The sequence below is a fragment of the Ambystoma mexicanum genome, chromosome 6p (assembly GCF_040938575.1).
Source record: "Ambystoma mexicanum isolate Mex_15411 chromosome 6p, UKY_AmexF1_1, whole genome shotgun sequence".
NCBI classification, from domain to species: domain Eukaryota; kingdom Metazoa; phylum Chordata; class Amphibia; order Caudata; family Ambystomatidae; genus Ambystoma; species Ambystoma mexicanum.
Window position 1 is genome coordinate 824,413,620 of NC_090935.1, and position 18,013 is coordinate 824,431,632.

Below are 18,013 nucleotides of genomic sequence, written 5' to 3' on the forward strand. Positions count from 1 at the left end.
CAGTAACTCTACTGCGTCTACCTTGGTGGGAGTGTCCTGCTTTAAAAACTGAATCTCCCCGCGGAGCGGGCGCGGAGTCTGGCAGAGTCTGAGGAGTGGAAAGGAGTGGAGTCTGCTTTCCTTGCTGTTGCTGTTGCTGCTGCCAGTAACTCTACTGCGTCTATCTTGGTGGGAGTGTCCTGCTTTAAAAACTGAATCTCCCCGCGGAGCAGGCGCGGAGTCTGGCAGAGTCTGAGGAGTCTGAGGAAGTCCGTGGAATCCTGGACTCCTCTCTGTTTCTCCCTGGCTTGCCTTCGCCACGCACCGCTACCCCAGCTGCTGCTCAGGTCATGTGCGTCGCTGGGAAAGCGAAAACGAAAACAAACACTGGGGCGATGAAAACGCAGGCTCAACGGAAGCAGGGAACCGACTCGCCGAGCACGGAGTCAGACTGCCCCTCGCTTCCAGCAGAGTCCTCCCTGCGAGCGGCTTTAGGGCTTACAGCTGTGTCGGCATCTCCGAGTCAGCTGGAGATCGAGATCAGAGAGACCGTGTGCCTCAATCAAGCAGATGAAGCACTCCAAGTAAGTGTTTATGCGCCCATCGAGCTGAATGAGTCTACTGTGCCCATTGTGAATACCTTGAACTATGTACCACACATTTCGAGCGTACTAGGAAAAGAAACAGTGCTTGTAACATCCACGTATGCGGATCCACATACCTCACTCGATCAAATGTTGCCATCTGAACACTGTGTCGATGCAAGTGCGACTGCAGCCGCTCCCCTGAATAACAAGGGGTTATTTGCTCGTTCTGAGAAATCTGCCCCAGTAGCATCGAGTGGACAGAGGCACGCAAACGGCGTTGTTAGTGCGACAAACTACGCTGATGATAGTCACCATGTGCAAAACCCAGGCAAAAATGGCATCGACAGTATCTGTATGGGTGAAAATGACGAACAAAGCAGTGGGTCCCCACAGCCGAGATTTTACAGTGCTTATGAAAAACTGGTGTCATCTCCTTTGAACTCTCACGAATTGGCATATGTTGGTGTTCAACACACTCCTCACGCTACAGGCTGCTGTGGAGTTAGGTAGAGAACCAATTCCGAACATATTTTTTAATCAATCCCCTTCCTATGTAGCTCTTATGAGTGTGCCAAAGCATGGTGATCCCACACAAGACAGAAATCGCAGAAACTCCTTGGATGTCGTTAACAAATTATTAACAGATCTCACCCAGATAAACAAAGACAGATGCAACAAATTAACATCAAATATAATACCAGAAAGATTGGAGGTTGCGGCTGAGCCATTAGCAACTATAAATCCATTGGACACAGTTAGAAATGGCAAACTACAGACTCCTCACACAAATAGTCTGTTTAAAAGAAGGAGAGTTGACTCGAGCATTTCGCCAAGCCTACAATGCTCACAGATGAAGATACCTAAAATGGGTTCCATTCCACTTAAACCGCTGCAAAACTGCTCACTGAATGAGTCACGCTTGTTTGGGGAAGGTTTTGCCCCCAACAATGAGCGAATTGACTCTTCGTCTGACTCATCTTCTTCGGACTCGTCCCTAATGGAGCGTCCGTTTCTGAAGATCAGATGTCTCCCACTTTGTAGAAAGCGCAAAACACGGCATGAAGTAGTGGCTGACATCAGCGTTGGACAGGACCCACACATGAAAGACCTTCAGGCTATTATAATATCATCAATGACGCTGTCTATTGCGCCCTTTCTCAAAATGTATGAACACATAAACGAGAACCATAAGAGTTCACAGCAGTACTTTCCGTCATGAACACCAAGCTCTTGACGATTGAAAACACACACATGTCATATAAGGATTCAGTGACGGGAACAAACACTAAGGCTGAGTTGGCGATGGCGTCACTCATGGACTTTACTAAAAACGCGAATTTGGATAAAAAACTCTTTGCTGAAGTGGCGAAACAAGCGCTGAACCTGTTCCAACAAAAGATAGAAGTGAACTCTGGACGGGGCAACAAGTGTGAAGGAGAGGCTGACGATCACCCTTGTATTGATAGGTCGCCCACCTGTAAAGACGCTTGTCTTCTGTCAGACGTGAATCAGTTTCAGTTGCCAAAGCATCAACCAAACCACTAAATATGATAGAAAGAACACAAGAGAGTGTACGTACAGACGTTGCTCGAGGTTGTGAGGAGATCCTAGATAAAACAGAACCAACTCCAGCTAGAGTCATCCAACCACTCTTGATACCGGCCACCTCTAACCTTGATTGTGAAGTGAGAGCTCAAAAATTGCCTGGTGTTCTCTCTACGCTGGAAAAAGAAAAGAGAAACTCGTCACAGTTCCATGACATTCTCATTGCGAGTCAATCTTCAAGGAACTTGGCTCTATTAGATCCACAAATGGCGTCTTCCTCTAACTTGAATCACCGGCATGACTTGACAGGCGTGGATCCAGATGCAGCTAACAAAGAAGGGATTGCTAATCCCCCAGATGTTTTTGACATATTTAAGACCTCTAAGACCGACCCAAAAGTCGGCCAGACTTCAAACAACGCGGGAGGCACTGGTCTAAAAAAATTGAAAAATCTACCCTTGAAAAAAACAAAGCAAGGAAAGGACTCACGAAAGTTCTTAAACATCAAAACTGTAAATGTGACAGTGAACAGAACAATCATGAAAGAGAAAAGTGGTGAAGCTAAAACACAAACGAATGAAGTAGTAATTGTGCTGGATCAAACCACTGTGCCTAAAACAAACCCTTGTGACGTATCTGAAGATCTGATGAACATGTCAATTTACGAGGATGCTGTGGAGAAGGAGCAGGGGGAGACAGAAGAAACTGACCCACTGCCCTGGAGAATCAACAATGGCGAAGGGGTTGACAGCAGTGATGGCGTTTCAAAGTCTAACATCACCACAAATCCGCTGCTGCTGCCCTAAGTGCCAGCGCCCTCGCTACTGGAAGACGATGCTTCTCTTGCAACTAAATCATCTTGCAAAGAAAATGTGTGTGACAGAACTCTTCCTCAACAATTTAACAGAGTTGTAAGACTATGTGAAGTGATTCAGCAGACAGCAGTATTGCCAGTCGGTTCTGACACACTGAAGAAGACGTTTATGACACTCGATGAAAAACGCTGTGAGACAACGGCGTTGTCGAATAAACTGGTCTGCCAGTCGAAAGCAACAGTTTTACAAAAACAATCTGACAGTTGCTGTAAGCCGAGACCAGTTTGGTCGGATGCACCTCAAAACCAAATAGACCAGAAAAAGGTCTTTAAACCTGACATGCTTTTGGGGCCCAGCGCTGGCCCGAGTGTCCACCCAAGATCAACTGTAAGGGACAACACCAAAAACGCCCTGGGAAATTCAAATGATCTAAAAAAGGGAAGTAACACACGAAACGAACAAATAGTCCACCAAGTGCTCTTGGAACGTATAGAGTCTTCGGATGATTTAATTTTGAATCGCCACAATGTTCTGTGGTTGTGCCATCTTGTACCGAGTCTTGGAGCCATTGAATCCGGAGATCTAAAAATTGTCGAATTCTTCAACGAAACCAAAAACGATGCTGTAATATTACATCTACAGTCGAAACTCATAGTTGACATGCTGCTCAAAGCAGGTCCTGTGTTAATGTCTTTGGGGTTCAACATTTCTTTAGCACGAACTCGGTGTACACCCAGAACAACTGAAAAAGGGTCTTGCAAGGCAGGCACCAGCAAAGTAGAACAGTTGAACAGTTCTTTGATGAATGAAACCTTGGTATCGACTTCCCCTGTAATCTCATCACGACTAGTCCTTTCTGATCCTGAACCGCAGTCTGAGATGTCACGGAATGATTGTATAAGGATAACAATTCAAGGAGCGGACCGTGCCACTTCTAACGTGGACACTATAGAAGAGACCGTGCCAAAGGTTGTTAAAGAAAATGATTGGTCATGGGTTGCCGGAACACTGAATACTGAACAGTCGAAATAATGCCAGGCCCACGAGTCACGCCAAACTGCAAATTGGGATACTGGAAAACCAGGGGCTTTAGTCATTTGTTCAACTCAGCCTGCGCTGTTGACTTAGACCTTATTTGCCTGCTTGAAACATGGCTGAATGAAAATCCAATATTGGAAGGGTTTGAAATAGCCCTTAATCCATCAATTAAACAGGCCAAAGGGAGATCAATGGCCGGGCTTCTGGTGGCCGCTAGGACAGCCTCAGGCTTCAGGATCGTGAACTGCGTAAACCTCTCTCCCTTTATCCAGGCGGTGGCGGTCAGTTGTCCTGGGACAACACAAGTACAAGATTGTGAACTTTACATCATAAATCTCTATTGGAACCATGTGGCCATTGGTGCCAAATTTTTTGTCGACCAAGTAACATCTGCTATTGACGACTTAATGGAAACGGGCAACTCAAATGACTTGATCATCTGTGGTGACCTTAACATCGATTGTGTCACTCATTTAAATCTAATCAGTGGCAAGAAGAGATTAATTAACTCAGAAGAACAACTGACAACACAGTGGTGTTTGGAAATGGACATACGTGGGCTAACAATGTTAAATGGTCAAACACCGGGGGACATCCCGGCTGCTCCGACGTGGAGAAGAGGTGACCTAAGCTCTACACTTGACTATTTATTCGTATCTGGAAGCATCCACACGAGAACTAATGCTTTTGAAGTCACAAAAATGATCCATAGTGACCATGATATGTGATCTTGAAATTCAATTCCAGCATCCGACACAATCAGGAGCGCTGGGCCCACTCAGTAAGAACGGGAGCTGGTCGAATTAGTCTGTATCTTGATACTGATGACGTTTCTCTTATTTCAGCCAAATTTCTGAATTCTGGAACATTGGAATATGATCACCTTTTGACTCAATACTTGGAACGGAAGAATAACTTAGGAAAGGCTGAATTTACTTCTGAACACAAATTTGATCTAGACATCTCTCAACGAAAAAGATCTCTGCGTTGGCAATTGAGAAAGGTGCAAAAATCCCCCTCTTCAGATGCCTGTGAACAAAGACGAAAGCTCAAAAAAGCCTACAAGAACTGGCTCAAGTCTCACAAAGCCATCATCATACAAAATGACGCTGAGCTTATGCTGATGAAAATGGCGAGCACTAACTCAGCAGACTATTGGAGACTAATAAATAACAATTTCGTGCCACAACACGCCTTGCAAGCAAACCTGGTCTTAGAGACGGAGTGGCTATCCTTCTACTCTGATCTCTATCACAAAGATGTGCTCACAAAAGATTGGGAACCTCCCATGCTAACACATTGGGAGATTGTGTTCGACAAAGAAGACATCTTGCGAGTTATTAAGAACGTGCACGATTCTAGAGCACCTGGTCCGGACGGGCTTACGAATTTCTCCATTAAACGCCACCCAGAAGAATGGTCAGACTTTTGTGCAACTTTGTTCAATAGAATTGTCAAGTGCTGTAATACTCCGAAATCATGGAAATCCGCTGTGATTGTACCAATTTTCAAAAAAGGAGATTGAAGAAATCCAGAGAACTACAAACCCATTGTACTGCTTGACGTGCTAGGGAAAGTGTACGCCACCCTCTTACAACAGCAACTCCTGGAGTGGTCTACTAAATGCAACAGGGTAGACCCGAGGCAGACAGGTTTTGTCAAGGGTGTAGGGTATTGTGTCAATCTCCTGTTGTTAAATCTATTGAAGATGGAAGCTCATCTGTCAAATTCTAAGATCTATTTGGCCCTAATAGATTAATCACAAGCATTTGACAGTATAAACAGAGACCTACTCTGGGGAAAGCTGAGTGAGTGGAATTGTCCACATAGTTTGCTGGCTGCTATCCATGAACTTCACACAAACACCTCTATTAAGGTCAGACTAGACCTCAAGGGCAATCTATCAGCCCCAATTGACACAGTCAGGGGTGTGAAACAAGGTTGCCCCCTAGCAGCCAGCATCTTTAACTTGTTCATATCTGACATCAAAGATATTTTTAAAGAGTTGACCACGTTTCCACCTAAAATACATGGTACCCATATTGATTATCTTGTTTATGCGGATGACCTCATCCTTCTGGACTTAACATCCATAGGCCTTCAACATAAACTCACCATCGTGGAAAAGTACATAACAGTGAATGGCCTTAACATTAACAAGGAAAAATGCGAAATTATAGTATTTGAAAAATTGCAGGGCACCAAAAGAAACACAAAGAAATTCAGTTGGTATCTGGATAAAGAGACAATTAGGATTGTGAAGAACACCTCCTATTTGGGGATGAGAATAAGTGCCAGTAGAAATGACGCACCCTGGTTAGAATCAGCAAAGAGCAAATGCCGGCAAATGGCATGCCAGGTGTCTCTGATCAATAGGAAATTTGGTAAATTTTCCTTAAAACCCACAGTAGTCTTTTTTCAGCAAAAAGTGGTGCCGGCTCTGATATACGGTGGCGAAAATGCTTTTGGCTGTGGGCATGAAGTGTGGAACTCGCTTGAAAACATTTTTTGGTCAAAAGTTCTACACTTCCCAAAGGGGATTGCAACAGCCTGTGTAAGATATGAACTTGGTTATATCTCAATCCAAGCAAGAGTTGCTTGGAACCTTCTAAGTCTATTCAGGAAAACAATACAAACGAATCCGCCACCCCAAATTGCCATACTCCATAATCCAGAATCTGAAAAAACCCAAACAATTCTGTATCAATGGAATGCATTATGTCGTGAGATACTAGACACATACAACATCACGGTACAAAAATTGATGGAAAACCCAGACTCGGCGAAATTGAAGATGTGGAGAATTGATTGGATCAATACATGCAAACTAAGATCTGACTCTTAGCTCCCGAAGAGGCGAGAGCATATGGCATGCTTCCGGAATATTTAACTCGTTTCCTGGACCAGCGGTCAAGAACCTTATACATGCAGTTTAGGCTTAATGCATTGTCTACTAAAGAGCGCCTAAGCTTCTGGTCCCAGTCGGACGACTCGGACTTATCATATCGACTCTGTGGAACCACCAATGAAACTCTCAAACACTTGATAATGACGTGCTCTGGGCTAGAACAACAAAGAAACATAATTTTCAGCCCAGTAACAAAGATATTTCAGTATCTATCTCGGGAAGACTTGTCGAGAGCTCTGTTTGATGGCTCAAATAGATCTGTGTTATGCGCTCTGGTCACTTTTCTCTGTGTACTAAAGGAGAGTCTGGACGTAAAGCCCATCCCCTGATTGATGTGACGAAACTATGTGCACCTTGTCGATGGAAGATGTGGCTCTGACGACGAATTGGACAGAAAGAGATGTACTTTGTACTGTTTGACACTTTATTTCTCTCTTTCTCTTTTTAAAGGTTTGTAAAAAAGACAAATAAAAAATAAGCCATTAGTGGTGGATTCGGGAACAAAGTACTGAGTTGTGGGTCTAACCTGGTGATTTTCCAATTTTTGTAGAGTACTGTGATAAATATATATCACCACGGTTGGAAATTCCTCAAGGCACCTTGGGCGATCCCACAGACACATATACAGCAATGTGTTATATGAAGCTAAAAAGGCCCTGCGTAAAGACCTGAGAGAAATAAGGAAACGCCTCCCAAGAATGGAATTCATGAAGCCGTAAAAGCAAGATGCACGACCTATCGAAACTGGGCAAGGTCTCATGCCATTATCATCAAGATCGTGCTGAGCATATGCTACGCCTACTTATGACAAGGAATACACGTGATATTTGGAAGATCCTGAATATGGAACTCTTTAAATGTACTCCGAATATTATAAACACCATTCCAGGAGACGTATGGGACTCGCACTTTTCCTTGTTTTTTCATAAATCTGAAACAACGGCTCTGTCAACGTTCAGTGCCATTGACACTCAGTGGGACGTTCAGATGGCGCACAATGATATTATACAAGCTATTAACGCTTTAAAGATTTCGCGCGCAGCCGGTCCAGATCTGATTTCAAATGTAGATCTAAAAAAACATCCAAGTGACTGGGCAGATTTCATCGAAAACTTGTTCATGAAAATTAGCTTGTCTAAAAAACTGCCTGAATCATGGAGGACCGCCATAGTAGTGCCAATTCACAAAAGGGGCAGTTGGGACGATCCGAATAACTATCGCCCAATTGCCCTTTTGGACACGATTGGAAAAATCTTTGGGTCTAGCTTGCGTGTTAAACTTGCAAAGTGGGCAGCAACTTCTGAGATTACTGACATACGGCAAACAGGCTTCACGAAGGGTGTTGGAGTTGATGTAAACCTGTTAATCTTGACAATCTTAAAACTAGAAATTCTAAAGAAAAATGGAAAAATCCACTTTGCATTTATTGACATGAAACAGGCTTTCGAAGGTGTGAACCGCAGCCTACTATGGGCTAAACTGTCAAAATGGTGTTGTCAGGCCTCCATCCTTCAACCGATCATTGCACTTCACGACCATACATCAATCAAAGTCCGATTAAACAACAGCGGTCTGCTATCCAACACCATCTTGACACATAAAGGTGTCAAACAAGGATGCCCGCTTGCTGCAGAGCTATTCAAACTATTTCTGGCTGATCTCCCAAACCATTTCGATCAGGTTCCTTGCTTTTCACCCAAGATAAACCAAATCCCAATTAAATGTATCATCTATGCGGATGATTTGGGGCTGATGGACAGAACCCAAATCGGGCTTCAGCGCCTTCTAGTGGGTCTACAAAAATACATGGTCCTAAACGAATTGACAGTAAACACTTCAAAAACAAAAATTGTGTCAATTGGAAATGTAAAAAGCAAGAAAGATAAAGCGTTTAGGTGGAAAATCGCTGATTCCAACATCTCTTCTGTCGATTCCATAAGATATCTAGAGATCCAATTCAACAACTCCCATCTGTGAACAGCAATGAGTTGACGAATTAACATCAAAAATGATGAAGCTTGCTCTGCAAGGAGCGCAAAAATCAACAGGAACTATGGAAAGTTTTCTCTGCAACCAGTCCTTAAATTCTATCTACAAAAAGTGGTACCAATAATAACCTTCGGGGCTGAGGCTGGGTGGAATATAAGTGAGCAAACATGGCATGTAATGGAAGGTTGCTTCTGGCGGAAAGTACTGAGGTTGCTACTATCAACATCGATGACCATCCTGAGACATGAACTAGCCATAAACTCACTGCACATCAGAGTGGTGTGGAATTCAATTGCCACAATGCGTAAAATGGCACTAAAATCACCGGCATACAAAATCTTTGCAATTAATATTCTCCAAACAACCAAACCTTACTGAATACATGGTTTCGCAAGTTACTGGCATTCTTAACGGCTGCAGACATAAATAACCAAGATCTTCTAAATCACCCGTAGCTTGCCAAAAAGACATTTGAAAATTGGGCCTGGATTGTCAATAATAAATCACGACAAAAGCTGAAATCAACAAAACTCGTGGGAGGCGATCACAGGAAACCAAATCAACCAGCACGCTGCTTACTACATTGTCCATCTCGTCATCATCGAGAGCAATTTCTTAGGTTTTGGGCGAATATCCTAAAAACCAGAGAAATTCTTTGGCAAAGAAACAATAAATCTATAAAAGATAACCTTTGCCGCTTCTGTGGACTGGCTACTGAAACATCTAAACATCTGATAATCGAATGTAAACAGACAGTCAGCCAACGCTCAATGCACCTTGGAAAGTTTGCCCCATTGGACGAAGATGTGGATGGGTGGTGGGCTAGGATCATCTCTGGACATAATATAAAACTTGCGTGCGCAATTGTGAACTAACTTGACGTGACTTTGAAAGCAGATACTTAATACCTCTGATTAGTCTTCGTGCTGGTCTTCTGGAGGGCTTGTGGAATTTTCTTTTCCTTTTTCTTTTTCTCTTGTTGTCTCTTTCTTTTGAAACAAAAGTTTGAATCTTGTGTTCAAACTGTAGATTCTTTCAAATAAAAAAAATATATATATATATCAATGGAGGGTTATCTTTATCATGTTTTTTCTTTTGAGTTAAGAGTTCAGGCCTTTTTAATGTGTAACATTTTTCTTTAGCTTCTGTCCATATTGGTTGTGGAAAACCTCTCTCTTCATACCGTGTCAGTTGCTCTTTTGCAGCTTCTTCGTATCCTGCTTCATTAGAGACAATGGGCCTCATTAGACGTTGCGCGCTAAAAATCGCAAATTACCGGCATGGCGCCCTTAACGTGTCCGCCCTTGCATGAGGGCGCTAATAGCGTACCATTACGAGTATGGGGACACAAGCATCGCGCCATGCCGGTAATGCCCCAACTGCCATGCCGCTAAACTCCCCCAATAGTCCCTTACCGGCTTCGACGACAGTGCAGATAGCATCTCCGCCTTGACGCAGCATGCAAATAGCGGTCACCGCTAAAAGCGATGACCGTTAAATAGCGGAACCGGAAACAGCGTCATCGCACAGGAACGGGAAAGAGCACAGCGGCCATATTTAAAAACACAATCCATTGCTTTCCTGTAGTACTTTGCTGTTGGAAAATATCTGGAACACCCTTACCATGCCCAAGGCTCTCAAAAAAACAACTGACCGCCAGCGGAAAGAAAGGTTTTCGACTGAGGAGCTACTAATGCTGACACAGACCCTATCTGAAAATGCTGCAGTGGTCTTCGCAAACGACATGCGGCGGGAGACACTTCTCCAAAAAAAAGCAATCTGGGAGGAGGTGGCTCTAAAAGTAAGTGCTGTGGGCACCAGCACCCGCAATGTACGTGAGTGCCGGAAAAGATGGGATGACCTTAGACTCCGGGTCAGAATGATCTTGGCAGAAAATCACAACATTGCCACAGCAGGTGGTTCGGGGTTGCCAATTAAACTAAAAGAATGGGAGGAGACATGTGCCAACCTCATAAGAGTTGAATGCATCGAGGGAGTCGGGAGGATGGAGCATGGCGTGGTAGGCACTTTGGATGGAGGTAAGTGTACCAATGAAAGCATGCAATGTGAATCTACTGGTCCCCGCAAATGTCAGCCCAGAATCACCTCATGGATGGCCAAACAGCCACACATGCATCCCACCCAGCCCATGTCAGTGCCAGACCCAAACACACACACATGCACACATCAACAGAGCCAAGTGCCACACACAACACTGCATGGATGAGCCACTGAACTGACACATCACCTGCATCCTTCACAATGAAGTCCAAATGCCCACAACTGCATTGATGATGTATCCTGCATTGAGTACATCGAACCGTAATCAATGCCATCCCCCTTCTTGTCCCCGACAGGGTCACATACAGACAGTGGCGATGGTGGGAATGCATCCCAGGCACCCCCTGCGCAGAAGAAAAAAAGGCCAAAGCCCATAGAGGACACCCCCACAACATCCAGGGGAAAAGGCACAAGGCTCCATTTGCAGAGTCTCTAATATCAGTCGAGCGCCACTGCCAAGGCCACACCAAAGCCAACTACCCCACCTCTGGAAGTCCACTCACCACCACCGATTACAGCCACCGAGGGACCACCATCAGCTGCAGCCAGTTTGGCAGGAGAGGCGGCAGCCACTGCTCCATTATCTGATGTGGAGGACCCAACAGAATTCGATCTGGGCATGCACACTCCAAGACCCCCTGGAACCCCCCAGCCATCACCACCACACACACCTGGCTCCAACGTCACTGGTGATGAGACCATGGGAGCTTTCAGTAGCCCCCCGGTGCCTCCATCTGTTCACCTGCCTGCATCACAATGCACACCAGCCACACCACCAGAGCCCGACAATGCCCTTGACCTGGCCAGCATCAGCCAGCGGCAACAGGGTCTCACTGTGCTGGTTGGGCAGCACGTGGAGGAGGCTGCCCGTCTCAGGGAGGAGATAGCAGAGACATCCAGGTAGTCCAGGGAGGGGATGGAGGCATGCACAGACAGGTTGTGTGGGGAGCTCATCCGAGCTCGCGAGGTCCTCACACGTATTGCGGATGCTATGGACCGCCAATTCCCACCACCACCACCACCACCTGGACAGTCTGCCCCTTCTTCGTCCGCAAGTTTGCGGCAGTCAAGCCCACCCTGACGCTCCGCACGCACCACCAGGCGCCCCTCCAGGCAGCCTCCCAATGCTGGTTTTGGCAATGACCAATAGGGAGTTAATGTTCATGCCTCTGCGTGCATGCCTGGACGCATACATCGTGCAAGACACATGAAGGACTGTTGTGGGGGGTGGGGGGAATGGTGTGATGGGACTGTTGTGGGGGGTGGGGGGGAAGGGTGTGATGGGACTGTTGTGGGGGGTGGGGGAGAAAGGGTGGTGGGATGTTTGGGGACATACACATTTTTCAGTTTAAGCTCCCCCCCACGCACATCCAGTTGGAGTATCCATCTCTCCCCCCCACGCACACCCAGTTGGAATATGTATGTCTCCCCCCCACCCCCACGCACACCCAGTTGGAGTAGCTATCGCTCCCCCTCCCAAGCACACTGCCATGGCCTGCTACTCATCAAGTAGCCACGAACGTTGTCCCGTTTGTCGCTCCATGTAGCGGGGGATAGTTGAGTTCCGCAGGACCATGGAATCATGGGTTTATCCTGGAAATCTGGGACAGCAATGTGTGATTATCTTGTTGGCGTCACATAGCATCTGGACATTGATGGAGTGGAATTGCTTCCTGTTTCGGTACACTACTTCATTGTGATGTGGGACGACCTATTCCACATGTGTACAGTCGATGGCCCTGATGCAACTTGGGATGCCTGCCAGTGAATAGAAACCGACTTTGGTGTTTGCAATCTCATGAGCAGTCCGTGGCATGTATATGTGTTTGGGTGCATGCTTCAGGAGGGCCTCGAGTAGCTGATTCAGTGTGTGTGAGAATACTGGTTGGGAGATGCCATGCATCTGCCCCACTGTATGCTGGTAGGTGCCTGTGGCCAGGAAGTGGAGCACAGTCGCCACCTTCAGTAGGGGGGGCGGATGGCAGTTCTGATGTCTATGAGGCTCACAATGTCGTGGTGTATCATGTCCACGATGCTGGTGATGGTATCCCGGTCCAGACGGTACCGGGTGTGTATCTGCTCAGGTGTTAGGTTAAATGGACTGGCTCTGATCCTGGGAATTGGTGGGTGCCTCTGTGGTATGATTAGGTGCCGTGGTGGTGCTTGCTGTGTCTGTCTTGCCCTCCTCCTCCTGCGTCTCCTCTGTGCTGTCTGTTGTTGTTGCAGATGCGCTGCAATCAGGTCCTCCAGTCCATGTAATGCTGCTAGTATTGGAACCATCTTGGTGTATGAAGGGATGTGGGAAGGGGTGTGGTGTGCTCCTTTTGAGCAGCCACAGTCTCCATTGCCTCCACCTGTGCTGATCGTGGCCACCTGTGGCAGGTGGTAACACTGCACAGTTCTTTTAACGGGTGGTTCGCGATGGCGGTATTAGCGCCATGCCGGTAAGGGGTTTTAGGTGCTTTTCCATGCCGCTATTGGCACGTCCGCCTGGCTTGTGATGATGTGCTAATAGTGGCATGGCGTAAATTACGGACGCGAGGGTTGCGCGCCCGCGGACTGGCCACTATTAGTGGCACCGTACTTAGCGGTGCCGCAAATAGCGGTGAGCAAGGTCATAATTTGGATGGGGATTTAGCGTTACCGGTATTCCATTACCGGTAACGTTAAATCCCTACCGCCTACCGTGTAATGAGGCCCAATGCGTTTAATCCTTTGCAATTGACTCAAAGGTAAGGTTCTTTTCAGATGTTCCGGATGATGACTTGTAAAAAATAAGGTATTGTTAAAATCCGTGGGTTTTCTGTAAGTTGTTGTTTGCAATTTACCATTTTCTGGATAGATCTTTGTGTCCAAAAAATGTTTGACTATTTTGTTGTTTTGACTATGGGATAATGGAAAGAGCACTTAAATGTAACGAATTAGCCCTCATAATCAGAGGCACTACGTTTCCCAGAATTCTGTGTAATAACGCGATTCAGATCATGTGACTCATCTTAATTAAACAATAAAGAAATATATAAAATTTTGTGTAGTTAAATGAATAATATCACTTGACCATTTAACAGGACACTCATTAGTGAAATGTTTCGAGTGGAATAGAGTTTAGTAATTTATGACTTGGTCACGTAATCTCTTTTGCGACAATTTACACAGAGAAACTACGATTCCCATAACCCTGTGTAACCATGTGATTAACATCACATGACTACTGTAGGAACTACTAAGGCGACTACCGCACGACATTTCATATAGAGAAACTACCATTCCCAAAATCTGTGTAGACAGGTGATCAACATCACATGACTACTTTAGGAACCATGCGCGAATGAGTTGCTTTTCACTGATGGGAATTGGAAAGAAGCACCAACGGCTAGTGCACGCAGGAGCAGAGGTAAACTTCGTTCATACAACATTAACAAGATAGCGAATAACATCTAGAAATTATCAATGACTGACACATATTGTCATTCTTTAGAAAATCGAATACAAAAAGATAAGTTATTTCTGAAACTTGGACAACGTGATGTTAAATCTAATGAAAGAACAGATACAGACACGAGAAGAACGTTGACTGTACCAGATAAAGCACACTCGCGAATAGGTGAGTGTACACAGACACGAGAAGAACGTTGACTGTACCAGATAAAGCACACTCGCGAATAGGTGAGTGTATAGAACAGTCGATTCACATAAATGGTGAGAATATGTTGAGCCTAACTCTTAGCAAATAAGAGAAATATACATATCGAATTTATTTATCTTTATAGGACAAGATTTTGCACGACCAAGCGTCTGTATATTTGAATTCCCTTGTTAAATGCTGCATCATCACACAGGTACTTACATCTTACCTGACTAACAGTAAAACTTCCACTGAGTTATACAATACTAATATTATTTATTAATATTATCCACAGATTCTCAGAGAATTGTGCCACAAGATGATGTTTCCATTACCCCAGTCAAATGATCTTTTTGAAGACACACAAGACATTTTATTTGAAAAATGCAATCATGTCTATATTAAATGTAAAATAGGCAGCCATTGAATTGCCAAAACATTTTTTGTCAAAAAATTCCTTTGTCAAAAGAAACTTCAAAATGTTTTTGTTTAAAGTATTCTCATTGAAATTATTCTGTGAAAAATATGATGTATTTCTCCTGAAGAAGAGAGGTTTACTCTCGAAACGCGTAGAGCTCATGATTAATATAATCTGATACTATTGAGTGAATTGAACTCCTATTTTGATTCTTGATTAAAAACATTCTTGATTGTATGTATCCTTGAATATTTTTTAAAACAATTGTCACAACAAAAATTGGTTACCTAGAGACAAAACTGATTTGAATTACTTAAGCTATTTAAATATTGTTTGGAATTTTGATTTCCAATACCAATTGGTGTGCAGGAACTTTGTTTGTTTCAATGATATGTGTGACTTTCTGATACCAGAGTCCGTTTTTTTCTCCCCGTCACCCTTTAAGATTGTTAAGTTGTGTGAGCGTTTTTTGGCTCCGATTATTTTGTAAAATTAACAAAATCACCTCTTACCCAAAGGTGTGCAGTCTCTCTCGCATATGTTCTTGGACAGCCATGCTTAGCCACAACCCACAGTAGTTTGCCAAACACGGTAAGGCTAATGCAAAATACACACACACAAAAAAAGCAAAAAATTACTGCTGCCAACAGCTTGTCCCTTAGGCACACGTACTGTCACCAAAAATTCCTCTGAATTTCAGTTTAGGGCAAAACAAAAAGTGTACTCCATTGCACTTCACTGTAAGATGCATTGTACAATGATATAAAGTTACCAAAAGTGGCAACTAAGTAACAAGAATAAGGGAAACAATGTTTCCCAGTACTGATAGTCTGATGGACATGTCAGTTTCCCCATGACAAATGAGCAAAAGCCAGTGTAGTGAAGCCCAGCACTGTAAAATGTTCAGCTCAGTTTAAAAAATAAAAGCAAAAGGTTTGGGGGTACCTAAAAAAAAGAGGGAAAGGTGCTAAAAAGAGAAATCGTTCCTAACACCTCCACACTGTAAAAAGAAAATATGTGCAGATAAGTTGTGCAGTGAACAGGAATGTCAGCGTTTTTCAGAAGCAGTCATTTCGTATTCTGTTGAAGCAAAATAAATCACTGGTGCTTTTCAGGGAAACCTCCCTATGAATATACTCCACAATGAGCAAGTTTTACATAGTATAATTGTACTATTTAAGGCTGTTAACTTTTATTTTGGTAAAACTGTCAACTTTTTTTCCAGGAATACGGCTTAACTAAAGTGGAGAAATTGGAGATTGCCAAAGGCTATTGCACTCCTCTTGTAAGGAAGATTCGTTCCGATCTTCAGAGGACACAGGATGATGATACTGTAAACAAACTCCACCCTCTGTAAGTTTCAGGTTTTCATATTATGTCTTAGACATTTCTAAGTCTCTGAAAAATGTTGAACATGTATTCACAACTTCAGTATTTCATTATATTTGTGTCTTAGAAAAAGCATCCAGCCTCTGGCTTGATTACGCAATTAAAACCTTTTAATGAAAGGTTGGGGCATAAAAGGGAACAGCTCATAGGCAAAGCTTATTTTCGACTGAGAGTTTATAAATACGTTGTTTACATTTTTAAATTTTGAAAACCTAGGCAGGAAATTGCATAATGATTTACATAGGAAAATGAAAATAATGCTTTCCTCTGCAACATTGACCTAATCCATGAGAGAAACGTACCTGGCCAGATATAAACAGTCATGCCAAATTTTGAACATCTTAAATAATGCTTTCATATATGTGCACAGGAATATTCAATGCCTATTATCTGTTATTCTGTTCATTACAAAAGTAATGTAATGGTGTGCAGGGTTTTTGAGTTGGGTCATATTTATATCTACTCAAACTGAATTAAGAACACCACCACACTCTGTTTTTATGGCAATGCATGTTTTTAATGAACTAATGATTATTTGGATGTGTTGTATTGTGTGCATCATTTCTTTAATTATTGTTTGAGTTCCTTTCATTAATGTCCATGTACTTTGGCCAGGCATATAATGTAATGTCATGTCCATATACTTTTGCCGGTCATATAATGTGATAACACAGACACTTCTTCAGAAATTGTTAAGTTTTGGTATTGGTGTGCTGTAAATATCCCTTAGTTGGGGATTAACTCTTTTTTTGTTTTTTAGTGAATTGTTTTGTCTGCTTATATATGTGTCTTATTTCGGATGTTCATTTTGTGGGGATGGTTGGGTTGGTGTCTCTTATGGTGCTGATGCCCTGTGTGAGTGAGCACTTAGGCAGTTTCTCTTATTGTTGCAATACAGCCAGCTTCAGGTGGGAATGTGGTGTCAATGTTTAGTTTTATTTGTAAATGGTGTAGGTGCCTTTGATACATGTTGGTGTGTCTCGTGCTTGTGCTTGTTTGGACATGAGGGTGGTTGTTAGTCTGTATTTTAGTGGATTTCACCACTTAATGGCAATAAACATGGTGCAGGCCAGAGTAGGGTCTGTGTGTATATGTGAAGTGTGGGAACATCAAAGTGCTGCCGCACCTATGACTGCATCTTTGTTTGTCACCCTCCCCTTTTTGTTGGCTGTGATATATGTGGGAACGTTGGCGTTGTTTTGTTGTGGGACATCTTGGGTCTGTGTTTGTTTTGGGTTTCTGTTGAGTGTGTGCCTATGTCTTGGTTGTGTGACGAATACAGGCACTGCATCCCCTCTCCCCAAGTTGGAGCCACACCCTTTGAGACTAGGGTGCTGAGCCTGCTAAGCTTAACACCCCCTAGGGGACAGGATCCCAATTGGGGTGACCCTCCCCCAATCCCTCATTGAGGATAGCAATTCCTTGGAGAGGGATGTAAGTTATCCTCCCTATTCCCAAGACTACAATATGCTGTAAGAGTGGCTATTGTGGATTCTTACCCTCTGTGTACAAAGTATCAGCTGAAAAGTAGAGAACCGTGGGAAGTCCCGACCCCTAACAAAGTGGATGATAAAAAGCTAATCGGGGAAGAAGGGGGCCGCTGGGGAGCTGGAGAGAGCAAGGACCCGTCTCCTTTGCCGGGGAGGGGGGCCATAACAC

General features: G+C 44.0%; 1 protein-coding gene across 1 annotated transcript in view; it reads left to right on the top strand.

Annotated features, from left to right (window-relative positions):
* PPIP5K2 (diphosphoinositol pentakisphosphate kinase 2) overlaps nt 1-18,013 on the top strand; it is a 2,362,281-nt gene that overhangs the window by 1,430,943 nt on the left and 913,325 nt on the right. Inside the window, exon 21 of the mRNA XM_069625464.1 lies at nt 16,191-16,318. Coding sequence (XP_069481565.1) covers nt 16,191-16,318 — 128 coding nt within the window. The remainder of the gene's footprint in view (nt 1-16,190; nt 16,319-18,013) is intronic.